This window comes from Numida meleagris, chromosome 5 (genome assembly GCF_002078875.1).
Source record: "Numida meleagris isolate 19003 breed g44 Domestic line chromosome 5, NumMel1.0, whole genome shotgun sequence".
Classification (NCBI taxonomy): domain Eukaryota; kingdom Metazoa; phylum Chordata; class Aves; order Galliformes; family Numididae; genus Numida; species Numida meleagris.
This window is the reverse complement of record NC_034413.1, coordinates 31,730,634-31,756,417: the sequence shown is the minus strand read 5'-3', so window position 1 is coordinate 31,756,417 and position 25,784 is coordinate 31,730,634. Positions and strand designations below refer to the sequence as shown.

The 25,784-nt window shown below is 41.5% G+C and overlaps 2 protein-coding genes across 5 annotated transcripts; both read right to left on the bottom strand.

Annotated features, from left to right (window-relative positions):
- LOC110400586 (nucleolar RNA helicase 2-like) lies at positions 642-13,851 on the bottom strand. 2 transcript variants are annotated; one of them, XM_021400568.1, is made up of 15 exons: positions 13,656-13,851; positions 12,972-13,238; positions 11,812-11,887; positions 11,116-11,294; positions 9,704-9,821; positions 8,599-8,784; positions 7,911-8,056; positions 7,173-7,322; positions 5,329-5,490; positions 4,908-5,027; positions 4,046-4,119; positions 3,721-3,880; positions 3,312-3,446; positions 2,037-2,081; positions 642-1,223 (listed from the first exon to the last, which is right to left on the bottom strand). In XM_021400568.1, the coding sequence occupies exons 1-15, from the start codon at positions 13,758-13,760 to the stop codon at positions 1,020-1,022; spliced, it is 2,127 nt and encodes a 708-aa protein (XP_021256243.1). In that variant the 5' UTR covers positions 13,761-13,851; the 3' UTR covers positions 642-1,019. The 2 variants fall into 2 exon arrangements, with proteins under 2 accessions (XP_021256243.1, XP_021256244.1); XM_021400569.1 differs by lacking the exons at positions 12,972-13,238; positions 13,656-13,851 and adding an exon at positions 12,577-12,914.
- STOX1 (storkhead box 1) lies at positions 14,299-24,547 on the bottom strand. 3 transcript variants are annotated; one of them, XM_021400567.1, is made up of 5 exons: positions 24,194-24,547; positions 22,690-22,827; positions 19,459-19,603; positions 15,808-18,076; positions 14,299-14,785 (listed from the first exon to the last, which is right to left on the bottom strand). In XM_021400567.1, exons 4-5 carry the CDS (start codon positions 17,817-17,819, stop codon positions 14,746-14,748), a joined length of 2,052 nt encoding a protein of 683 aa, XP_021256242.1. In that variant the 5' UTR covers positions 17,820-18,076; positions 19,459-19,603; positions 22,690-22,827; positions 24,194-24,547; the 3' UTR covers positions 14,299-14,745. The 3 variants fall into 3 exon arrangements, with proteins under 3 accessions (XP_021256242.1, XP_021256241.1, XP_021256240.1); XM_021400566.1 differs by having other exon boundaries at positions 19,451-19,603; positions 24,194-24,546; XM_021400565.1 differs by lacking the exons at positions 22,690-22,827; positions 24,194-24,547 and adding an exon at positions 20,086-21,510 and having other exon boundaries at positions 19,451-19,603.

Genomic DNA, 25,784 nt, shown 5'->3' with positions numbered 1-25,784 from the left:
GGGCAGCCCGAGCCGCGCCGCACGGCCCCACGCCGCGCCCATGCAGCCGCTGCACCGCCCCTTCCGCCGGCACCGGCGACCGGTCCCTTCCTCCGGCTTCCCCCCGGAACCGGGTACGGGGCAGCAGCCGCCTCGTCCGCTCCGGATCGACCTGCCGGCTGCGCCCGCAGCTCCCGCCTCCCCCGCTGTGGTTGAACGGGGTGAGTGCTGCGCCCGCTTGTAGCTGAGCGTTGCTGTGTGTGCTGGCGTCTGCGCTTGACAGAGTCACATAATCGTACGGGTTGGAAAGGACCTCTGGAGATCATCTCGTCCAGCCTCCGCTAGAGCGGAGTCCTACGGGTCGCTCAGGGTTTCAAATCTCTCCAGAGACGGAGAGGCTGCAGCCTCTCTGGGCAGCTTGCTGCTGGACGCTGTCACCCTCACATTAACGAAGTCGTTGCTGAAGTCAAGGTACACAACAGCCTCCGCACACACTCCTCATCTACCCAGCTCTTGTTGGAGACCGGAGTGACAGTAGCCATCCTTCAGTCTTCAGGTACCCCTCGATGCCCATAAATACCATGTAACCTGCATCCTAAGAGAAGCATCTGCTTTCTCTCAAAACTACTCAGCGCTATGTTAAAACCATCTCACGTACAATATGAGTTTGTAAAATAATATTTTACTTTTTTGTAACCTTTTTGGAAAATGTACAGGTTTGGCCATCAGTTAAGATCTATATTTTATACAGGGAGCTGGGCTACAGGTTTGGATGTGACAGTTGCATTCTGGAACAGAAATAGAGGTTTTACACAGATGAAATGGCAGTAAAGAAAGAAAGGAAACAGTTGCTTGTTTTTTTTTTTGTTTTTTTTTTTTAAGTGAACATGATCTTGTTTGTGACCAAAGTAGTACTGAGGGAAAAAAACTAAAAAAACGAATGACGTTTTTTTGAAGTGGTACAAACTCATACAGGAACAGCCTATTTTAACATATTATAAAATACTGCTGTCCTGCTTCTCCACCCCTGGCTTCTGAGGTCAGCGATCAAACGCTCTGTCGTAGCTTCGTTTCTGGCCCCTGCTTCTGAATCTGTTTCTTCCCGAGCCACCCCGCCGCCCATTCCTGGAGCCCGAGAAGCTTCTGCCATTTCCTCCTCCTCCTCCTCCTCGTTGGGATTCTTCTAGCTCAGGTAATTCATTTGCCACACACAGACGGCACTGCTTTGAATCTTCCCATCTTCCCTGTTGAAATAAAACCACATGTATCAAATTAAATTTGAGGAATGCAAATACGGTATATTTCCTAATTACTAAATTTGCTCAATTAAACAGCAATAAAAGATCTGTTAGCAAATATAGGGTATTCAAGTTTCTAACTGTTCATCAATACTGGTTTCAAAATTTTCCAGCATAGAAGCTACAGCTGTCTCTGTATGCCTCAGATACCATACACCAGAACCAATACCAACCATAGAGATTTACAGAGCAGCCTCAGTTCTCATCCCACCTTGCACTCATTAAGAATACCACTAGAATTATTACTGACCCACCATTCCCAGCCTCCATCTTCATCACCTCTGATCCTGAACTAGAAATTGTTTTAGGAGCAAGCAAATGCTGGGGCATGAGGGAATGGAGATGCACTGAGGGAGTAATACCAGAATGAAAGACTGGAACGCTAGGGAATTTGGCATGGAAATGCTAACTCTGCCCGACAAAAACATGATTTCTCTAAGGAACAATTCTGAGGGGAAAGAACTGAAGGGTGGATGGAAACCAAGGGAATATCAAGCGAAACACAAGTTGCATACAAAGATCAATCCAGCAGGATTAAGAAAGAGTGGGTTATTCACAACACCACTCTTCTCAGTGCATATAGGAATAGTTTAGGAAAGGAACACTGGATGCTTGTTTTATTCTTCTATTCCTTCACAGCCACCCCTTTTGGCTACTGGAAGAGGCAGGACACAACCTAGGTAACATTTTCAGCCTAACCCAGTCCAGCCAGTTTCATCTACAGTCCGCTGTGATCAGAAATTTCAATGAAGTACATACCTCTATGTCCTTTTGATCTGCTACAGGAATATCAAAGCACACACCCTAAAAAGAGAGAATAGTTTCAATGGATACAAATCTAGCCTTTTAATTGATTGTTAACTAAAAAAAACCAAAAAAAACAGAACCTACAAGCCTTTGTACTAACACAAAGCTTTCAGTTTCAAAGCTTTTTATCTTGAATTAAGATGTTTCAAAACCTTTGAACATTAAAAGAGTAGTACCAGTGTTTCACAAATTGTGGTCTTTACCACATCTGCCATTACTCATTTGTAAATCCTCTCAAATCCAAGTTTTTCCTATACTAAGAAATGCGCACATTCAGTATGTGTCTGTTTCTCAATTTGTTTTCAGTTTATTGGTTGTTTTCCCCACCCCACGCTATACAAGCCACACAAAAACAGGCAAGCAAACTGACTGTTCTCTTACCAGGCTTGGTACGTGGCACTGCAATAGAAACTTCAGCAATGATATGAACAAAGGATGTATGGAAATATATACGTGTGAAAAAATAAGTGCAGAAGAAGCAATCAAAGAACAGCATGTGTTGATAGCACATAAATGATTAAGTCATCAAGATCACAGCATCTCTCTAGTTTTACTGATCTGGGCATGCTGAGAAACAAGAAATACATCCAAAAAAGCAAAACAATGGGGCAAATCAGCAACACTGCCTAACAACTCACAAAAGCATTCCTTGTTCTGTGTCACCACAAATCTTAGACAATTTTATCACTTTTATCATTTATTTTCATGTCTGTGAAAATGCACATGGAATCTGAGATATTAAGAGGGAGGGAAATTAGTTTTGCTTAAAATATTGTCCCACATTGAGCTTGTTGTACAACTATCATGTACATGAACCAAAAAGTTATTTTCTGATTGGTTTTAGGTCACAGAGATAAAATGCATTATCAGAACTGACTGTCCTAAAAAATTCTGTTGTATGTTTTATCACAAAGGCAAAGTAAACACAGTTTGTACCTTTTACCTGTACTGCTACCCTTCTGGACATGCCAGTTACACTGCACTGAACTACCTCCTTAACACATTAGTGCAACAGAACCCTAAGCTGCTGAGGTGACCACTAACCAAATAGATTGCAGCCATCCTTCTGTCACAGGATCATGTCTTTATCAGAGCCTGGAATGGGAGCAGGAAAGACCAACTACTTACCCTCCCATCTGTTGAAGAAAAAAGCTACAACCAGAGGAGTAAAGTAGCAAAACACACACACACACACACACACACAAAACAACAACAACAAACCCTTACCATTCGTCCCTTGATGAAACACATTCTGTTCACCTTCCTGTCAACATCACCACCCAGCTGTTCCCGTAGTCTTCGCCAAACATAGCTCATATTGTTTATTTCTTCAGAGCAGCGCAGTATCATTGTAACAAATCCCTGAAGAAACAGGGCATGTTCCATTCAGTCAGAGGAATAAGCTTTTGCTCATCAGACAAAAACCTGCTATTTTACCATTGATAAATTGTTTTCAAATGGCTCCTGCCCTCTAAGGCATACTTAAATCTCCTATATTCTTAACTAAAATAGTAGTAGTTAGTAGCTTAAATGCAGTTTCCATGAACAGACAAATAGATAAATAATTATCTATTTAAGCAACGTGAGTTTTTGCTTTTTCAAATTTAAGACAAACATTAAAGCTATACACACTTACCACATCTGAGTTCAGCAGGGAGCGCTGTTCAATGGAAGTAGCGCCTGAAATATGTGCTAGAGCTGCAGCCAGAGCATTAACTGGTCCCTTTTCTTCTATTAGCAACTGAGCAGACTCTTTGAAATACTCAATAGCAGTTTGAGGAACAGAATCCAGACATCTAAGGAGAAAAAAAATTGCTAGTCTGGTACAGAAAAAAAACAGCAGTCCAAGACTTTAACAGTGATGAGTTCAGAGAGCTCAGAGATGGCAACGTACAGTCCAACCAGCCCTTCTGAACTAGAAAGACAGGAAAATACAATAGAGCTAGAATCACCCAACACACCTGATGGCATCTTTGCTGGAAGCTTTTATTATATCTGTTGCAGTAGGAACACCAACACGCTTGAACGTAATGCCCTGAAATTTATAAAGCAAAATACAGATGAAAGTTGTAACTATAAGTAATTCAATGTTAAAGAAATAGTTTTGGACTCTTAATGAAACAATCATTTCAATCTTACATTTTTCTTGTGCTTATAACCTTTTGACTGCCTACTTTGTTACTGAAAACTGCAAAGCTAATCTTACAGGAAAACGGATAACACAAACACTGTTTATGTACCAGGTCAGTTTAAATGATCCACTGGCTTTAAACTGAAAAGAATAGAGACCATATTGATATATTCCAGGGGGAAAAAAGGCCCACAAATTATAAACAAAATTAGAAATGCAAGTAGATCAGACTAAAATTCAAGTACGAGTTATGCTGCCTTTCTCAGCGCAAGCCTAAGTTTTACATGCCTGAGACTAAACTGTTTCATCTGAACTGCATGAGAAAACTGTCCCATGGAACACAGCTCGAAGTTATCAGTGAAGCTATGCACATACCGGTCATTCGTCTCAGAGTAAGTCCAAGCTGAACACTAAAATGAACATGTCCTCTCTTTCCCCTTGCCTGCCCTTCTCATTTCCAAAGGCACAATCTTATGGCATTTGCTGAGAAAGTGTGGGTACAAGGATCTGCAGTGCACTGCCTGCCCCACAGTAATTTACAATGTACCCAAACTGCAAACTAACTGAACCTCAGCTGGATGTTTTATACAACGTACTCTTATTGACATAAATAAAACATGACAACAGGATTTTATATGCTGCCCTAAAACATTACATTTGGTGCTCATAAATAGAGGAAAACTATACTTTACCGCTTTTAATTCCACATATCTTAACTGATTTTCTTCCTTTCGCTGATAAAAACAGATACAGATCCCAGTCCGGCCAGCTCGACCTGTGCGTCCAGAACGATGGATGTAGGACTCCACATCCTTCAAAATAAATAGCATTATGACTTACCTAGCTCACTGCAATTTCATCAATTGCACTCATGCATCTTAGTAGGAGCTATTACAATTTACTCTGAACAAGCAAATATTTTAAGGAACATCCTGAAATATTCTAGGCACTGATGCACTCTGAAAAATCCTCAAAGAAACTCCTTTTGTATATAAAGACATTCCTTGCCCTTAAATGCAGTGATGGAAAGCTCTATGGTGAATACCATCACTTGCTAACATTTACTACTTGAAAACAAGACTATATGTTATTATTACAAGACACTCAACTTACCTTTGGTGGTGAACTTTGTACAACCAGGTCAACTTCAGGGATATCTAAACCACGGGCAGCTACATTGGTTGCAACCAGAACTTTAAATGCACCATTTCTAAAACCTTTCAGTGTGATCTCTCTTTGCTTCTGAGGAATGTCACCGTGCAATGACTGGCAATCCTGAAAAACAGCATTGTTACAGGACTGTACTGAAATTCAGCAATAAGGATGCTCTGTTTTATGGTCACTTCTGGCCGTTATCTTGCTATGACACTGTATAGTAAGACAGAGTTTGCCAATTTATACTTCAGAGGTTTTAAAATATGTACTCAGTGCTTCTTATTTACGGATCTCAAAGACCTTTAAACTAAGGTAAGAAAACAGAACAGGAACATCTGTCTCATCTCCATCCTTAACTACTGTGATCTATGAAAACAACTCTGCCTCAACTTTCCAACCACACTCTACGCAATGCTTAGTTGTTTAAAAACTAATCATCTCCAGCAATGTTCTCAAGCCTTCACAGTACCAATTTAGGCATCTTTTCCAAAACAGTGTTGCTTCTCAATCCCCCTTAGTATATTAATTTCCACCGCTACCCATCAAAAGATTAAAACATAAGTACTGCAAATTCTCAAAGTTCTTTAATATCACAGTAATAACAAGTGCAAAGACCAAAACATACAAAAATCATTTTTTCCTCTACATTTCACCTTTTACTCATAGTTGGTTTAAGTTTTCCACATATAAGTAGGGAATTATTCAAAACAAAACAGCAAAATACAATCCGAGAGTCACAACAGGACTCAAAAAGTTTTTCACACAGCTTTGGATTAATGTCACCTAATAAATGGAAGAAGCATATATGCTCCTAGCAAGCATTAATGTGTGAAAATGGAAACATCTAAGTAATTTCCTTCTCTTACCTGCCAAGATCAGTTCTGCATTGCCTATGCAAGATTTGATATCACTAACACCACCAGCAACGCAGGACAAGGCTCCATGCTCAGGTTTAGCTGTTAGTGAGGTCATCTAGGAGTGTAGGAGAAACACTCCTGAACACAGTTGTGGCAGATCAACAAGCTTCTCCTTTCCCTGGGAACATAATGCTAAACTGCTTTCTAGACATTGGTTAACCCATCTCCCTAATGAAAATTACATACAGAAAAAGCGGTTGCTGTGGTACCACCACCAAAAAGGAGCATGCAGTCCCAGCATCACAACACATCATAAACAATGCACCACAACTGTTTTTCCACCAGTGATATTGTGCTGCACCGCAAATTTCAGGAAAAACACTAAAGCTCATCAATGGGAGAGAGCAGCATTGAATTCTTCCTATGTGTACATCTTTAAACTCTTCACAACAGCTAATAAACATCTTGACGAGACACAGATAGATGCTCTGGTACATTACTGCTCTAAATCCTAATTGGGGCCCTCTGACAGTACTAATTAACATCAGCATCACAGCTCAGTAACTGCTATTCCAATACCATGAGCTACTATTCCAGGAGGTCTCCAAGTCAGTCACCACATTTTAATCCATGAGACACAGTTCCCTCTAAAAGGACAGGAACTACCTCACGACTGCTTTATTTCATGTCAGCAAGAACTCTCAAGAAAAACGTAGCCCTGTGTCTGTTAGTGCAGCCTAGTTGTGAAGGCTATAATGCTATGAACTTCCAACCTTTTTTTTTTTTTTTTTTTTTTAAGGGTTTGTTTTGATCTGACCACCTGCAAAAGCCTGCCTTCTTCACTTTCAGAGTCACCCTAAAACTTAACTCAGCACCGGTCCAGTATCAGCGTAGGGTTGATACTTCTGTGACAGGCCTTGTTACTTAATACAAATGATGAAATACCTGCTTGATTGAAGCATTCAGAGCCAGTTCATTTGCATCCTTTTTGGTTTCACAAAATACAATGGTCCTCCCGTGGCTGCCACTGTAGACCTGAATGACATCTCCAATAACTGCAGCTCTTTGAGACCAGTGACATTCTATAGCCAAATGCTACGGAAAAGAATTCCAGAGTTTAGCTTGCACAAATCCCATAATATTCTTTAAAACACTGAAATTGGAAAATCCAGAAATATTAGTTATACAATTTCTCGATAGGCAAAACATTTTTGGAACATGCAGATTCATAAAGTCCTTATATTCACCACGATCAGTCTAACGTTAACCGGAGTAATTACAGCAAGAAAAAAAAAATGTAACAGTCTACACATCTGTTTTCCCCTTGCTTTAAAAAATTGGAGATAATATACTATTTCTCTGGAGGACAGTAAAAGGTGCAGTAAGATTTTATCACAGCTCTAGTAGCTACAGTTTTATGCCACAGAAAGTGAAACAGATACCATGTGCTACAAGCTTTTTTCAAGCTCAACGTTCTTCCGATTCCACCAATACAATTATGATGTGTCCAACTGATCTATTAAAGTAACTGTTACAATACTGAAAACTAAACAATACATCTCTACAAAATATCTCTAAAAACCTTCAACATCACCTGGATAAAGTACTTTAGGATGGGATGACTTGTGTCAAGAAGTGAAAGGGATGAGGTCTGAAAACACTTCCATTAGACAGATTACTCACTTCTACTGTTGTAGCAGCCTTTTGAGTTCTTCTCCCAATCAGGTCAACCTGCTCATATTTAGACTTCATGTATTTTTTAGCCACGTCATACACCCAATTTGGGCACGTTGCAGAAAACAGTAGCGTCTGGGGATTGTCTTCAGAATCTTAAAACATAGAATAACGTTTCAAAACCTTTGTATCTTTTCCTTCATAGATGCATACTGGTTTATTACACCGTTATTAAAAATATGACATCAAATCTCACTATCTAAAATACAGAAGGAAAATCTGCTTTTTAATATACACATGATCAAGACCAGGAAAAAAAAAGCTCTAGAAATTATAAGTATTTTCAGGATTACAGAATAAAGTTGCTGTGAACAAAAATCCAGTCTGCTTCCAAGTGATGGAAAGGGTAAAAAGCTTCAAATTCCTTTCAACAGGAGAGAGATCGAGTACAACTTCTGGACGGATGTCAATGAAAATTATCCAGATTCCTGGGTACTGGATTTTAAGCTTTGTAAATGTCCTCTGAATGACTCCCAGTTTCACCATACCTCCTCACGTGCTACGTTCCCATTTCCTAGAAGACACTATTCAATCATTTCTAAATAAAGTCAGATTGCAACTTTGCTAAAACTTGAGCATATTTTCTGAAACTCAATTATTACTTATTACCTACTGTTTGATTAAATATTGAGATTACCTTTCTTGTACGCAACTCGTAAGATGTCCTCCACTTGCTCAGCAAATCCCATGTCCAACATCTGGTCAACTTCATCAAGTACAACATGTTTCACCTTGCTAAGGTCCAGCTTGCCATTCTGAAGATGGTCTTTGATTCGACCAGGTGTCCCAACCAAAATGTCAATTCCACTTCTAATGAGATCAACTGATAAAGAAGAAAGAGCAGAAGACAAGTTAGCAGTGAACTAATGAGCTTTCGCTACATTAGAGACACTTGATAGCAGGCAAACAAGCAAATAACAGCTTCTTAAATCACCTGTAAGTACTTTATTTACAAATGTAAGTGAGAAGTGATGAAAAGGAGATTAAAAAAAAACGGGGAAAAATAACAAAGCTGATATGACAGACATTCTACTGCTCTCCCTGAAAAAAAACAAGAACCAGAAAACTTCCACATCTCCTTTTATTTTGCTCATGATTTAAATTATGCTGCAAACAAAGAGGTTGTTTTAACATGCTTGGGAAATAGTTGCATCTTTCCAGATTGTTTAATTTAGCCAGATTTAAAAACAAACAAAATCTTGTCTAGATTATTGAAATAATTTATTTCACAAAGTTATGCAGAAAAACAGAAATTTCATCCTTCTTGACATAAGACCTGTTGTAAGGAAAGAGTTTATTCTCATTCCTGTGCTTGTTGTGTTTGAAGCCATCAACACAGCACATTATGCAGTCAGAATACAGAAATTCTTATACGCTTTATAAATCTTGTACATACCCCTTATCACAAAGAGGAAAAAAGCCACACCCCCTCACAGCTATAAGACTTCACATTTTTTAAACAAAATATAAACGTTTATAAGAACTTAACCCAAATACTCTGTGTATATACACAATATAAGCTCTTTCACTTTGGTTAAAGGTATGCAAGCAGACAAAGAACACTAAGAATATAACTGAGAGTTGCAGTTATTTCCCACCATAAAAAGATATTCTGAGCCACTGAATAGCTTACAATTGCTCTTCAGATCTTGAGTTAAAAGTTTGCATTTGGAAAGACCCAATTGCATTTCTCAAACACACCAGTCAACTGACATTTCAGCTACTGGTAGTGCGTCACTTACTTTGTCCGTTGTACGGTGTTCCTCCATAAAAACATGCTACTGTGAGCTTTCTCGTTATGTCCTTGAAATCTTTGGCAACCTGATTTGCCAGCTCTCTCGTTGGAGCAAGAACCAGTACCTACATAGGAAGACAGACAGACGATCTCTCAACATGACTTCTACCAAACTGCTGCTGTCACAGAATCATAAAATGGCTTGCATTGGAAGGAATCTTAAAGCTCATCCAGTTCCAACCTCTGCCATGTGCTGGTTGCCTCCCACCAGGTCAGGCTGCCCAGGGCCCCAGCCATGGCCTTGAGCACCTGCAGGAATAGGGCACCCACAGCTTCTCTGGGCAAGCTAGTCAACATTAGACTTTCAGCCACCAGTTTAGGTCTGAACATTACACCATTAAAAAAGAAAAATGGTTTAAATAGTTATCTAAGCAAAGATTAGGGAAGCACACTGATTAAGGTCTTCATAACATCATTAATCTCCTTCAGCACATAATCATTTTTAGGACAGACTAACTTATTATTATTAGATAGGAGATACTTAAATCTTATTTAACTTTAGTTTTTGAACAGTTGCTTGAGTACAAGATCGAAGAATTTGGATAAGAAAAGGTTTTTTAAAAATATACACATAAAAAGCCCTGCAAACTTGGTACTCCTTTTCAATCCTGTGAGAACAGAGAAGGTGTAAGGAAGAGCCATCAAGAGATATCAACTGCCTCTCAGTAAAACATACGCTCAGTCTGTAAACTGGTGCTCAGCACAGTTCTGCAACCTGCACTGATATCCCTACAGAAGCAGCCCCGCAGCTGTCTTCTCTCCCAGTACACAGGCTTCATCACAGATGATGGACAAGCTACTAGCCGGGAGTTTTAATAGTTGCAATACTACTCTCAAATCTGACAACAGAGACTTCCTCAATAAAAATTCTCCTTTCTCTGCAAGACCAAACCTCAAGTCAGAGCTCCCAGTCAGACAGTCAACACGATGGCAGGATGCAAATAATGTACCCAATGCCTTTTTTTTTTTTAATTAAGTTTCAGGTAGCCTGTGAGATGGGTGACAAGAAGAACTTTGCAGACAAAAAAATTTCCAGCATTAACAAGGATACGATCAGCTTTGGTCTATCTAGTTTGGGGACTCATTATAAGAATTTGGTAAAATAAACATGGTATTTTTGATCAGAACGCTGACAGCTTGTAATGAATGTGCATTCTCTGGAACAGAAGTTACAACATCTTGCGCCGGTCCTACTGAAAAATAAGTATTTTTAACTTCTCCCACTATTTAAACAAACACATTTAAGGAGATAGCTTTTATCCCTGCACAAACGTGAAGCACTTTTTCAGTAGGTTAAACTTCTGAATCACTCGGACATCAAATAAATGCAAAACCAGCATTCTAGCTAAGCGTAGTTACTTTTGGTGAACGGCCTCTTCTTCTTTCCTGTGAGTCAGCCTGAAGCTTTTCAATTAAGGGAATAGCAAAAGAGAAAGTCTTCCCCGTTCCAGTTCGTGCTTGAGCAATTACATCTTTGCCAGAATATACTGGGTGGAAGGTCTTCACTTGCACAGGAAACAGGTACGTCACTCCTCGAGCTGTAACAATTAGAACAGACTTCCTTAATGTGATGACGACAAGTCTTCTATACTCCTCAGAGGAGGAGCAGAACACCCACCACGCAAGTCAGGACTGTATCATCACCTCCACTGATTTATTTAACCACAGAGGATTGATTTAATCCTGACAGTACCTAGGGGCTACCTGCCTTAATCTCCTACTTCATAGCACCAGAGATGGTGACAGATTAAATTACTAGCCTTTAATAGAAGCCTTTAAATACTCTGGCTGTATTTATGTAATGCTCCCCACTTAGTTAAGAAAAACTCCTACTCTCAAATAAAATGTATGTCAAAATTACTTCATCTCTCAATTTTACATTAAGTCATTCACAAACTAATGCCAGAGATGCTAAATACAACTGTTTTTCCTTTACTTGCTATGAAATAACTTGGAACTGAAAATTTCTCATACTATTTTTGAGCTTCTATCTTTCATTTGAAGTTCTACTGTAAAGCCTGAGCTGGGCAAATCACATCATGAAAAGAAACTTACCTTGAAGAAGCTGAACAGTTCCTTTAGAGATAGGGAAATTGGAGAAAGCACCCTCTTTCTGCTCTTCAGTCATCTCCTGTTAAGTAAATAATTCAGATAATGTTTTGCATGAATACCACATGTGACCGTCAGAAAACATAGGATAACGGCATACACGCTGGTGTCCTAGCCAAAGGTCAAACTTCCAGTAAGATCACAGCAGTAGCTGAAGAGCCTTCTTTGTTTTACTTACTATAATATTTCAAAGTTAGACAAAAGCAACCTGTAATTTAAATGAAGACTTCACTTCAAATACAACGGCATAATAATGCAAAACATCCAAACTCAACCTCAAAAATTCTTAAATTTTAAGGTTATATTTTAAACAATTACTGACAGCCAAGCAGAGTATATTGTAATGGACAAGAAGCAAGCTTGATATGCAGCCAACCACCTACCACCCAGCTTGAGCAGCACAGTGATTTCCAGACAGAAATTGATTTCCAGGAGTAACAAAACAAGGCAGATCAGAAAATCTTACTTGCGTCTCACTTCAGTATACATTTTAGCAGGTAGAATCAAAGTTCGAAAAAATAAAAAAAATACTATAAGAGGGCTTAAAAATACACATTGTTACAATGATGTATTTTATTACACTAAGGTGGATCTTATCACATCAAGAACTACCAGTTTATTAGATCACACATAGAAAAACTACGTGTTAATATGTTTCTTTCTCCATTAACTACACTAACAATAAATAATAAAAAAAAAGGAGTTATTTACCACAGAAGAACTCATACTGTCAAGAATCCAATTAAAATGTATCTCTAGCAATCACAGACACAGCCGCTGTCATTAAATCACATCCAGATGCCCTCTCCCTACAGCCTGGAGGCAGCAACCAGCAGCTCCAACAGCACTGGCACTGTTGATGTGAGGAAACCAAGGGCAGTGATCTAGAACTTCAGCGCTCTCACAATTCTAACTGTTTGCAAATAACTGCCAGCAAGCACAACCAAGCAGTTTTCAGTCTTGGAAACTATTGGCATTCTTCCCATTGGTCGTGAGGGAAAAGAACACACAAAGAAACAAAGATAACCTGCTCTAAATGTAGCCTGACTAACGTGGGTACTGAAAGCTACTCTCATCACCGTGGGCACGTCAGCTATTGCCGTTACCTGCTCCTGGTCACTGTCCCCATCCCCGCTGGACGTCTCGCTGGAGTTGCTGTGCCGTTTCTTGTGGGTGGATTTAGCACTGACAGAAGACAGCCTGGCATTCTCCGGGCTCTCCTCCCTCACGTGCCCATTCTGTTTCCCTCCACTCTTTGCCTTCTTGAGCTTTGGTGAGTTGCTCTCCTCTTCAGACTGCTCGCTTTCATCCGTCTGAGGTTTCCTCTTCCGAGCTTTGTCGTGCCGTTTGGATTTCTTCTCTTTCTTCTCCTTCTGGCGAGCCAAAAGCAACACGGCCATCAGAGAGACACGCACACGTGCGTCCTCAGCTGCTCTAAGGGGCGGGCCCCTGCCGCCATCAGGACATCCGAGACCACGCCGCAGGGCTCAGTCTCCGCCTCAACCTCCACCCGGGGACACCTACCCAGGCAGCCGTCTCACCGGGCCAACCCCACGTGCCCGGCGGTCTCGCCCCGACACGAGGCCTCCAGGAGGCCACGCACGTGGCCGGCTCGCCCCGGGACCTCGCGGCGCAGGTCGGCCCGGCCCGAGCTCCGCCGGAGGCACGCGACCCCGGGCAACGCCCGCCGCGCCGCGTGGGGAGTAAGAAACGCGATCGCCGGCACGCGGGAGGAGCGGCACAAGCGGCCCGGAGTCGGCCTCGGAAGGCCCCGGAGCCCTCCCCGGTACCTTGCGCCGCCGGCGGCTGCTCTCCGGTGCGGCCTCGCTCTCCATAGGGCTCTCGGGCTCCGACTCGGCCCCGCTGCCGGCGCAGAACCGTGTGGCCTCAGGCATCGCCGCTCACCGGCCACCACGCCGCAGCCGCGCCGTGACAGGAATGGATCCCACCCCGGAAACTGGCTCCGATCCCGGCGAGCAGCCGCTGTCCCGCAGCCAATGGGAGGCCGCCCCTCGGCCGGACCACAAATCCCAGCGTGCCCCGGGGTCCCGCTAGGCCCGGACCACAAATCCCAACGTGCCCCGCGCACGCCATGCGTGCGTGGCCATGAGACGGCCGCCACGATGGCGTGCCCGTGCCTGCCCCAGCGGGGCGGTTTGGAGCTGTGCCGTGACCCCGCGCGCGTGTAACGCCCTCGTGCTGGGGCAGAGAAAGAAAAGGGGATTAAAGCATCAAAATTAGCCGGGATCGGCACGACGTCCTCTCCCTCCCTGAGAGAAGGCGGGGGCCGGTGGGAGCCCGCCGCGGGGCAGGGCGCCTCCTCTCACGGAGCGGAGCCTGTCACCGCCTGCCGCTGCCCCCACACGGCTCAGTGGGGCTTTCGCCGAGGCGCGGTGGGAAAGGCTCAGCGTTGAAGGAACTGGTGTGTAAAAAGGTGTGTGCCGATCCAGTCGCTTTGCATCGTTTTCTCATAGCGGGTAGCGCCTGCGGTTGGTCCTGTGGCTCAAGTAGGAAACGCCTTCAGGAATTTTCTGGTCAAATACAGTTCCTCTTGGGCAGCACGTGCCCTCCCCGACTGTACAGCCTGGCCCTCATGCACTGTGTCAGTCCTCATTTTTATTAGACGTGGAGATGCAAAAAAAAAAAAAAAGTAACACATTTCTGTTGCTGACACCTCCAAAATGTTAACAAAAGGCTTATATTTACAGGCAGCCCCCAGACATCACCAAGCACAGTTACAGTATGCTTATGTTGTTACAAATAAAAAGCTGAGACGCTCATTAATAACTTAGCAAACCTTCCCGGCTAGAGTTAGCTGAAGCAAGGAACTTTTTGTCATTGCCCTTCCACTCTGTTCTCTATGCATTGCTATTGATGCTGTCAGAATTTGGCAGGAAGCTTCATCTTCTTTTCAGTCCATCTAAAAGAACAATTATTAGATGTCAGACTTCATGGTCTATAACCAAAGCTGAACTGGCCTAGCTTCTGCTACCTCAGATGGCATCAATACCATCAGAATGACCAACGGGCTTCCAAGTGGCCGCATCCAGGGAATACAGGAGAATTGTGCCAAAAAGCTGCTTAAGGGAAAAACAGAAACAACCCTGCTCCAGCAGCATTTCCTTAGAAACAGAAAGATGTGATTTGTTCCTTTATATACAAGCTGCTCAAGGTGACAATATGCATCAAATCAGGACCTGAGTAGTTTAATTGCACTTAAACACCAGTCATTTAAGGTCTTGGGAACATAGAATGCTATTAAAAAATGGATATGATTTTTCCCCACACAGCATTTTAACTTAGGTTCTTGCCAATTTGGTTAACAGCTGTGTAAGTCTTATCCGTATGGAACTATGTAAAAATTGTTTCATATCAATTTGTTTTCCATTAAAGGAACTTTAAGAAAATCTCTTTGAAAAGGTGCATAGTTACAGGCAACAGGTACTCTATGAAAGAAGCCTCTAGTTCAAGGTGGTGTGCACATTTCTCCTGTGTTGTGAGCGAGTTGTATATTTTGTACTTTAAGTTGTGACTGGACATCTTTATAAAGCACGTTTTATTCTTCACCTACAACTGAGGTGACTATGACAATATCTATAGTGTCATATGGCAAGCTGGATAGCCTTGCTGACAGAAGCATGTTGAGTTTATCCATGTTCCTTAGCATTTCTGCACCTGTGCATTTCCATCTTGTCTTGTGAATGCAAATCCAAATGCAAAATACAAACAGCAACACATGCATAGCAGATTTAGGCAGAAAGTTTATGGAATAAGACATGGGCACACTATGCATTTTGAGTATTTCTGGGTCATAATTAAAAGATAATACCAATTTAGCTGTTGGGGAGGGGTGTTTATGATACACAACAAAAGTTCTACCCAAATCTGATTGTTGTTAATTTGACGATGAAACATGTAACATAGTCACATGTGTTTTCTTACCTTGGGGAGTCAATTCCACTGTCTCCTGTAAAGCTGTGGTTTTCTGTCCCTTCTGTGTGATTCTCTCCTGATATCACAGTATATTCATTCTTTAAAAAGAGACCTGTTTTTCCTGGGGGGGTTCTTGTTTCTTTGGCTTGTGGGCCCAAACTCTGGCATGCCACTTCTTCTGCCATCTCACAGGTGCAGTTCTGCAAAGCGTCAGCCTCGTTAGCATCACAGAAATCTACAGCTGAAGCCTCCATACATTCAGTAAAGCTAGTTTCTTCTTCCTTTCTGGAAACCGTTGGAAGAACCTGGCTGCACAAACAACTTTCTTCTGTGAGGACTGGCTTTTGATGCTTTTTTGAGCCACAAATTGATTCTGCAAAATCAGCACTTTCCTCATATCCGTACCCTTCAAAGTCATGTCTATTTACAGTTGTATTATATTGGTTTGGATAAATATTAACTGTAGAGTTTTTTAGAGTAGTCCCCAGCTTTTGCACAGCTTTACTCCAGTCTCTTGTACCTGAAAATGCATGGCAAGAAAGCAACTGACATGGTTCATTGCATTCAAAACTGTCATCCACATGCAACAAACCACACTTGTCACAATCGTGTGCTTTCTGGTTCTGAAGACGGCATTTGTTGGTAAATCTGTCACTTTCCAGCTTCATTGATCCAGTATGGTTGGCACAGTCGTATTTAAATACAAGTTCATTCTTTTTATCAGTCTTTTGTCTGTATGTCACACTAAATTCTTTTTCCCTTGTAACATTGGTCATATAATTTGAGAGATGGACATTTTGAAATTTGTTTGCTGCTTGGGCTAACAACTCGCATACATTGTCAGCCTTGTACCTGCAACATTCACCTTTCAGATGTAGTAAATATTTTTCTTTTTCTTTATGCACACTTTTATCCTCAGCATAGGAGTCTGGAGATTTTTGAATATCCCCAGGATTTCCTTTCACTGTTCCTCTGTAGACGTTGTCTTCAGAAACATTACTCTCCAGAAAGCATGTATATTTATCATCTATTCGCAAAGTACTGCTTTGCGGATAACTAACATTTTCACTGAAATTGCCTTTCTTTAATTGGAGGGAAAACCTATTAGCTTGGAATAATTTGTTTTGCTTAGTGCTGTCAGCCTGCATTTCAGGAAGCAGTTGTTCAGCTTCATATCCAAAGGTTCCGGGGGAGTCCAAGGACTTTGTAAACCTTTGTAAATCCCTTTCCTGCTTTCGACTCCTGGACTTCCGCTGACTGTTAATACGACCCTTGTATGCTCTTGCATAAAAGTTGTGTTTCCATGACAGACCCTGAAAGGGGTTCTTAATTTGCTTTTTATATATGACCTGGGATTCCACTGCTGCCTCCAATGGCTGTTGGTTTGTAACAAGCAGAGAAACATTCTCTTCCAGCTTCTTGCTTTGGAACGTTGGCTCATGCACGTGAGATTTCCCATTGCTTCTGCTAATTTGCTTCTCTTTGTTTGATTTGTTTTTCCTTTTGTGATTTGCTGCTCTAATTTGTGTCTTTTGGACACACTCTTTTGAAAGGTACTTGTGCCTTAGTATTAACACTTCAGCAGAGGTACCCTTAGTTGTATATTTTTTCCTCTCCTCAAACTTTTGCATTAATTTTGTGTGTTTAATCAAATTATCAACTGTAAGAGTAGGATTAATGCACCTGATGATTTCGTGTTCAACATCACGTGGAATATTATCTAAGTCATCTTCATCTCTGACTGGCCACTCCCTGGGAGGAAATTGGGCTGAAAAAGTAGAGTACTCCTTCTGTTTTTCTTTTTTAGGGATACTTCTCCAGAAAAGGCAAAGGCCGAATCTTTTGCCTTTCAGTTTCTCTTTTACTGATGTCAGGGATTTCATGGTGTCCCAGGAACGGTTTTCAGCAGATGAGGAGATGACCTGAGTTTGAATCAAAGACTTCCCTTCACTGCAGCCTTTCTTATGTCCTTCCTTAGGTTCATGGTTCATTAGCTGCCGAAGTCTTTGTTCACAAAGCATATTCTGGTCAGGGAGACAATGGGATACTGTGGCAATGTTTTCTTTCACTGGGTCTGCATAGCTCTTGCAGTTTGCCTGGTAAATGTCCTCGCTGTCCTTCCTCAGGACCCTTTTATTGTATTCTGTGGCATCATTTGTGACAAAGTAGGTGTTGGGGGTAACGATGAAGTATCCCTCTCCTGTATGATAGATCCTCCTTTCTTTAATTAGAGTGCCAAGGATGTTGTATAAGATTTTCTGGGAGGGAACTGCAATGCCTACAAGAAAGGTAGAGATATTTCAAATTAGAAAAGAGTTTTCAAATAAAATGGGAACTGGTCAAAAAATAACTTACATGTAACGGATCTAGAAGTGAATCAACATGAAATGCCCAATGTAATTAATTTGCAGGATTCAGAAAGAAGTTTGAAATTGATGTGGCAGTGAAGTGCAAATAGAAAATGCTCAATTTCAACATGAAAGTGTCAAATATGACAGGACAAATGGCAGGACTGTTTTTTAATACATCACCAGAGACAGCAGTTGTGCTAGCACACAGCTGTCCACCACCTGCAGCCCTGAGGCTCCCTAAGAAGTGACTGCCCCAAAATGTAGGGACAGCAGACTGCAGCCCTGAGTCAAAGAGAACCCCCTGGGCCCGCCAGGTGAGGGCAGCACGGAAACGCCGTGGGCCCCACAAGAATGAAGACCTCCAGCAAGGTGAAAAGATAGCAAGAAAAACATTCTCTCCTTCTGTAAACTTGGGAGTGCTCCTTTCAGCTGAGCTAAAAGTGGTACCTTGTGGAGTCTCAGTGCACATATGGGGTACATCACATTGCTGGCAGATTTCAGAACCAGTTTACAGGGCTTGCATTAAAATTTTTCCCAGTAGCGGAAAAGCTTACCTGTAACAATTGCAGAGCTATGAGATTACAGTGACTCAAAAGAAGCTTAGAGTGAAACCAAGCAACCCCCTTCAAAAGGCTATAATGAGCTTCTGCAGAGTCACACATGCACACTCCCACACCCCACTTCAATATTACAGACCTAAGGGAGACTGAATGTTTTTCACAGTGAAAGAAAATGCAGCACTGAAGGGAATTGTCTGCTATCTCATCAGAAAAGGAGGATTTGCTGTAATAAACTTGCTTTCAGGAAAGGAGGGGCTGGAATTTGACCAGCAAACCTGATTTTGAGGCCAGTTGCATTTCTGATAGCAGACACTGGTTGTAGCTCCCCTGCTATAGACCCCTTTGCCATCAAAGTCAAATGCATTCCTGCTTCTTACAGAGAACTCCAAGACTTACTGATATGACAGCTAGTCTATTCTGTGCTTTTCCAGACCTGTTGCCTGAATATCTCGTGTATGCTTTCCTACCCTCAAGAAGGAGCATCCTCTCAATGTGCTACTGTGCCCAGTTCCCTCGGTTATTCTCAAGGATTTATTAATCCTCATACCCAAAATAACGTTAGTGTTGCTTTCAGATTGATAAGGACTGTGTACATATTCAAATATTCTCCCATCTGTCTACTGACACATTTACACATTGCCAGCTTTGCTTGTAAATATTCAATGACGACTCGCCCAACATCAGAACCTTAAGCTTGACGATAGAGTCATTTTTAAAAGGAAGGGGAAACAAACACATTACCTGGATACCTTTTCACTAACTGCTCCACTAAAGTTTTCTGCGTGACCATCGTTTGATCTGCATTCATGTCTGATACCGTACGGCAGATTCCTTCTGCCAGAGGAATAGACTGTGGCACTGAGCAAGGATTCATCGCAGCAGGGAGCATACCACCTGCACTCCAGAAGGAACAAAAAAGAAGAAAACAAAAAGTTTGAACGGAACGTATTTCATTTTTTTTATTAGTCATAGCTGATTTTCAATCAGATTTTGTTTTGTTGCTTCAAAACAAGCACCTTATCCTCAACTACTTTTCTTTTGCAAATTACTCAAATATTTCTCAGGAAGACAAGTGGCTCTAAATACTTAACGTGTCTTTGTAAAGACGGAAGCAGAAGGCTACTTTAAGGTTACTTTAGTTTGGTAATAAATTTTAGCTCAAGCCTTAATTTAGCTCACTAATCAGGTAGTCAAGAGAGAGAATCGTACCTGATAGCTGCTGATTTTTTATGACTGTTTATGTGTGAACCCATACAGAACGCATACTTCTCAGAGTAGCTAATGAAAACATCAGCATCCAATTGACAAACGTGAATGATGTAGGAAAATCTGAAATCAATACTTCCCTGAAAGCTGATGACAAAGCAGGAACTTACCTGAGGTCTGTGCATGCATTACGACAGGACCACATATACCTTCTCAGACAAAAAACAGGCTTTTTCCTTCCCTTTTGTTAGACCAGTGATCTGTTCCCTATACCTGGGGATATTTCGTGTTCTCTTTCCTGTTCTCTGTTGCAGAGAAAGCTCCAGCTATCCTCACCACCAGCTGGTTACTTCATGAGGTAAAAGCTGTTAGCAAAATGCTAACAGTAGTTTTTGTGCAAGCAAGAGGTGACATCTGAGATTGAGTGATACTCAGGTCTGACTGAGCTGCGATTGGAGAGTCTGGTGGACGACTCTGGAACCTGATATTTAGCCTTTCAGCAGAAAACAACAACACAAACATTTCTTTCAGTAATGAATTAAGCAGCTGCATTTGGAAAAGCTCAAATTGCTCTTGACCTTTATTTTCCATCTGCAGTTACTTTCAACAAAAAGCATTCAGAAAAAAAAAAGTCCTGGCACACAGTTTCCCCAGTGATGTTGCTAGGATACTCCTTGCAGGTGCAGGAACCATTGCAGTCTTTCTTTTTTATGGGAAAAATCCATCAGTATTCAGTAATAACCCTTGAGAACAATTTGCTGTCTCAGCTCTCTGCTGTAGGCACACTATGTTGCAGCCAGTTTTACCATTTGTTCCTGCAGAGCACCAAGCTGCTAGCGAGTAAAACACCAAACGTAATTGGAATGTATTATCTTCATTAATATTAATTATCTTCCATCACTGTTGGTGTCTGTCTCACAGCCTCAAATCCCATGTTTTCTTTAAGGGAGGGCTCTTTCAAGGTAACATTTAAGCAAAGTAGTAAGCAAAAACCAGCTTGATACTGAAGGAAAATAAATAGATAGTAAAATTGCATTCTTACAGTGCAAGCTCATTTAAAATGCCCAGTGTAGATTAATAGTGCTAACAATAGGAATATTAAACACCATTCCCTCCTGACTTTGAAATAGAAGTTAGAATCGTATTTACCGAATCCTATCTAGGCAGTTCGCCAGCAGTGATGTGTTACTATCTTTCAGTTTGGTTTGCCAGTCTATTCAAACTCTGCAAAACCCAAGAATACCCTTTTAGAGCCCATATCGATCACAGTGTGGGCAAGTCATCTGTAACATGAGCACTGGTATACAGGAAAAGCCTCAACATTCAGTGCACAGGAAAGCCTCTGGATGTTCTTGACTAACACAAAGTGATTTTTTTTTGTTCTGTCTGTGACATGAGCTCTACCACTTTTCATAAAGTTGTTTAATAATTGCAGATTTTTTGCATCTCCAGCCTCTAAGAGAAGTGACACGCAAGTTTTTTTCTCAGGCTAGCCTTGGGAAAGTGAACAGAGGCACATTTTATTGCACCAGAGCTCAAGTTAGCTATTAAAAATTGGGGCAAACAATTTTATAAAAACAGTAAACAGTAAATAATTCTAGGGAAAAAATAAATACAAATAAAGAATGATGTCTACTGTATGATTCCACTTCCATTGAGACAGAATAGACACAAGAACAACTAGAAATTCTGTTTTGTAGTCAGAAAGGTCTATCTAGGAGTGCTAAGCTGAGTATAAGGAAATATTTTAGTGAGGAAATATTGGTGGGAGGTAGATGGTTGGACTGGATGATCTCGGAGGTCTTTTCCAGCCTTGGTGATTCTGTGATTCTATGATAATGATCCCACTGGTCCCATGCCTCCCTGTAGGAGAGCCCTAGTATGTCTGACTCACTTCACTTACTGCAGAAATGCATGAGGAAAGCTATCAGCAAGTACAGTTCTGCCACAACTGAAAGGCTTCTTTTCTATAGACTAAAGTGCATCCTGGTCACATTTTATCATAAAAATTGCATTTCATAATTGAAGATCAGGAAGAATTTTAAGCAGGAAAAAAGTTAATAGGAACACAGAAAGATGGAGAAATTATGCAGTATCGCTTTTTGAACATTAATGGAGATTTTACAAGACCTTATCAAAGGATAAAATTTCATTATAGATTATAAAGACATGGTCAAGATTGTTAGACGTTTTCAATTACTTGAATCTTAGAGCTTAATAAGCAATCCACAGCCATCACGGGTAGATATGGTGAACACCAAGCAGGATTAAAAAAGAAAGGAAAGAAATAAAGGCTCTTAAGATTAATCTAGCTCCCTCCTGAAACCTATCATTTGATACTCCAAGTAGGAACAAGTTATGCAGCAGTCAGCAGCATGTTCACTGTGCCACGATTTTCCTTAGGCCAAACTTAGTAGGAAAGAGTTTTTGCCACTGAAATGTGCACCTGACCTCCTCTAACACTTACTGAGGCCACTGGCACATCCATTTCGATGCTCCAAGAACATCTTGAGTGCAGATTTCACGCTCCAAAGGCACTGACTGAAGCAAGAGCAAGCATGCAGTTTCATACAGATTGTTTAAAAGAGAACAGCAGTTCTGCTTGTTGAAGATTAGCAGGCAAGTTGTCCAGTGCTTGGAGATCTGTTTTACCCACAACAACTGGCAAAATAGCCAGCTAACAAAACCATACAAGCACATCTGCCCTTGGGGCACTCTTTATTTACAGCACAACCGGCAGAGCAACAGCACTCAAGGCAACGTTTTTACCATACCTTACAAGCCTATAGCTTTTCAGTAAATTCACATGCGGCGTAGGATACATCCAGCACAGCTGATAGCGAGGAAAATCACCCTTAACCCTTTCAGTGTTCAATGTCTGGCGTAAAAGACAGATTGGTTCAAAAGCTTCACTGCAGGGAAATAAAAATAACATGAAATGGTCTCAGTAAAGTTGCAAAACCACACAACTAGCCCATGGAAGCAAGCAGTATAAGAAGAATAAACAAGTCAGCAGCTGCAGCAGCGTCTCCGGCTCCTGTAGCTGTCTGCAGGTGCTAGAGGATTTTAACACAAGCGCATCTTTTCCACTTGTCCAAAAAGTCCCTTCATAGCCCTGGCATTTCTCCACTAAAACTGCTCTGCCTTTTCTTTGCTCCCAGCCCCATCCTCCCTTCTGCAATAAATCTCAGACCATCCAAGTAACTCTGTAATGTCAAAATCTTTGTTCTGTGCAGAAAGCGTTACTGGGTGCTGGTTAGGCACTTATCTATCTAGTGAAAGAATTGCTATAAAAACTCCATCGTGCCGTTGTGCATTCCTGTGTGTTCAGCTAAAGGTCAGCTCTAACTGCTGTAATATTCCCAAAGCTGAGTCCTTTGCCTGGAAACGTGCTGTCACATAAAAGGCAGTCACAAAAGAAGCACACAACTTAAGGCTACAATCACAGGAGTAAGATATAACTACAATTATATTCTCCTTCCCAGAACGGACCAAAATTCACTTCTTAGCATTGTTCCCTGGCTTCAGCTCACATTTACCCCAGCCAAGGAAAGTCTTTTAGAGAAACAGCACCCACAGAGTGATTGAAAAGAGAACACAGCCCCCTGCAGATGGTTTCCCGCAAATGATGAATCAGGGGCCACAGCAGCTGTCGCATCCCCCTCACTCCTAGGCAACGCTTGGCCCAATCCCACCACTGCAGAAAAAGCTGTCAGAGAGATTGGTGCAGTTGTAGCATCCCTCTGGCTTCCCTACTACGAGAAGCCACCAGCACACCGGAAGAAGTGGAATAGAGCAGTTCTCAGATCGTTTCAGGACATATCCCACCGCAGGGAGTGTATTCATTCAGCTGAGAGCAAAGCTTTGGTGGTGTATGGGCAGTTCACACCTGTCTGAGCAGCCCATGACATTGAAAGACCTGCACAGCCACTTTTGCTTCAACTCTCCGCAAAAAGAAATACAGCTTTAAAGATAATCCCTACACTAGAAAATAAATTTCTACGTCCTTTTAATTTGGCTGTAATTTCTTGCCCACAACAAAAAAAAAAACCAAAACACCCAACACTGGAAATGGAGAACAGCATCCTTACTATCACAGAAGTTCTCAGAGGAGTTAGTTTGGATGCCATGCAGTAAACAGCACTAGTTTGGATTTGAGGCTCTTGGCCCAGAGTTCCCAAACCCTTCTCATTGGCTTTGGCACTTTTGAACTTCTCATCCATGTTTCAGTTCATTTAAATTTCAGCCAAAAGGAAGTGAAAATGACAAACCGAGCACCTCCACTGTATTGCAGAAGACTCCGTCAACATCTTTTCACAAGCCATCTTAGGAGAACCCTTACTGTGAAGACCATTGGATCGCACAGACCAAGGAGAAACCTCCAACAGAAATTGCTGAGATAGGCAAGTGTCTACAGTTTATTGAAGATGCAGAAGAACAATTCCTGGGGGGAAAAGTAAAAGATGTAGCCCATGAAATACCTAAACGAGTGTTCTCTATATCACGCTAGCTTTACTGCAATAGTTTTTAGGGAATAAGGAAAGTGTTTCATAATATCAGCATAGGTATGTGTGTGTTAAAACGCAACAAATCCTCATTTTTGACTAGGTGGTAGGTTTGTGTTAGGAAAGCAGAATAAAATTCACAGAGGTTCACTTTATTTCAATTTAAAGCAAAACAAAACAAGCATTTCAGCTTTCAAACAGATTGAGTTTACTAAACAAGTGGCACCAGTTGTGTCATTGTCTGGGAAGTTTTCTGCTTCAGTAGAAACCAGGCTGCTTACTGAGTAGGTGGAAGCTGCTAGCAAACAGACTGTGGATCACCACAGATACATCAGTGCAAGGTGAAGCATACTAGGAAAAAAATTATTTCATCTCACTGAATTCTCACTTAGCTGTAAACCTACCCTGTGAGTCACAGCAATGATATGCAGCACTAGCATCTCAAGTTTAGCTCATTCGGAGTGCTGTGGCAGCAGTGAAGCATCCTGGGCTGAATTAACAGTACTAGAGCTAGCAGACAAGAGGAAGTGTTTATTCACCTATTCTGTGTCCAACCCTGACACAGCTGACCCTGCTTGGAGCAGGAGACAGGAAAGACTCCCAGGAGCAAGTTCACAGTGCAGACATCTGACTTAGTTGGACAGTGGTACCTGTGCCTCTCACAGCTGATCTCATCACCTTCTTCAACCATCCTGTTTTTTGTAAGCCACTGCAACAACACTTCTGACATCTGCTTGCTGTTTAGTTTTCTCAGGTTACATAAGATTAAAGAAAAGTGATGGCCACTCTCACATCATCTTGTAAATGAGGCCGTGCAAAACAGCACCTGAGTGGAAAGACTGTTGGATTTTTCCTCAACTTTCAAAGAGCTAATGCTTTTGTAACTATTTTTTGTCATAACCCAACTCCATCTGTACGCATTTGTTGTTAGACCTGGTGCTCTTCAGTGATGAAGTGGACATGAGCTAAAGCAAGATGGCAGTAGAGAAAAGCTACAACTAACCTTGAAATGAAGTTTCTGATTTTGAACCTATATCAATAACTAAAACTGACTAATGCATGTAATTTATTTCATTAACTGCATGATATTAAAATAATAGTAAATGAGCTCTGTTCAGATACCCTCATCCACATTAAGGGAGTTAAAACCTACTGTTCAGGGTTCGAAGCGCAAGAATGCAAAAGACTGAGGATAGAACAGCTCAGCCTGTGTTCCTGAGTTTTGTTTTCTCACTTCAAACACAGAAGGAGTTTATTTTGCTGAAAGTCTCTAACACTGAGAAATATACAGTACATATGAAGTTCTGTACAACTAATCTTACTATTAGAGGTAAATTTTAGAAAAAATATCAGATTAAATTACA

What these genes read in the sequence shown, in the direction of transcription:
- STOX1 (XM_021400565.1), bottom strand. An exon ending in GTTAGTGAAAAGGTATCCAG is followed by an intron (nt 18,077 to 19,450) that starts GTAATGTGTTTG and finishes CCTTTCTTGTAG; the next exon opens with GCATTGCAGTTCCCTCCCAG. An exon ending in AGTGGAATTGACTCCCCAAG is followed by an intron (nt 14,786 to 15,807) that starts GTAAGAAAACAC and finishes TTGTTCTTTTAG; the next exon opens with ATGGACTGAAAAGAAGATGA.
- LOC110400586 (XM_021400568.1), bottom strand. Translation starts at nt 13,760, where the DNA reads ATGCCTGAGGCCACACGGTTCTGCGCCGGCAGCGGGGCCGAGTCGGAG. An exon ending in GGGACAGTGACCAGGAGCAG is followed by an intron (nt 11,888 to 12,971) that starts GTAACGGCAATA and finishes TTTACTTAACAG; the next exon opens with GAGATGACTGAAGAGCAGAA. An exon ending in GAAGAGGCCGTTCACCAAAA is followed by an intron (nt 9,822 to 11,115) that starts GTAACTACGCTT and finishes CTTCCTATGTAG; the next exon opens with GTACTGGTTCTTGCTCCAAC.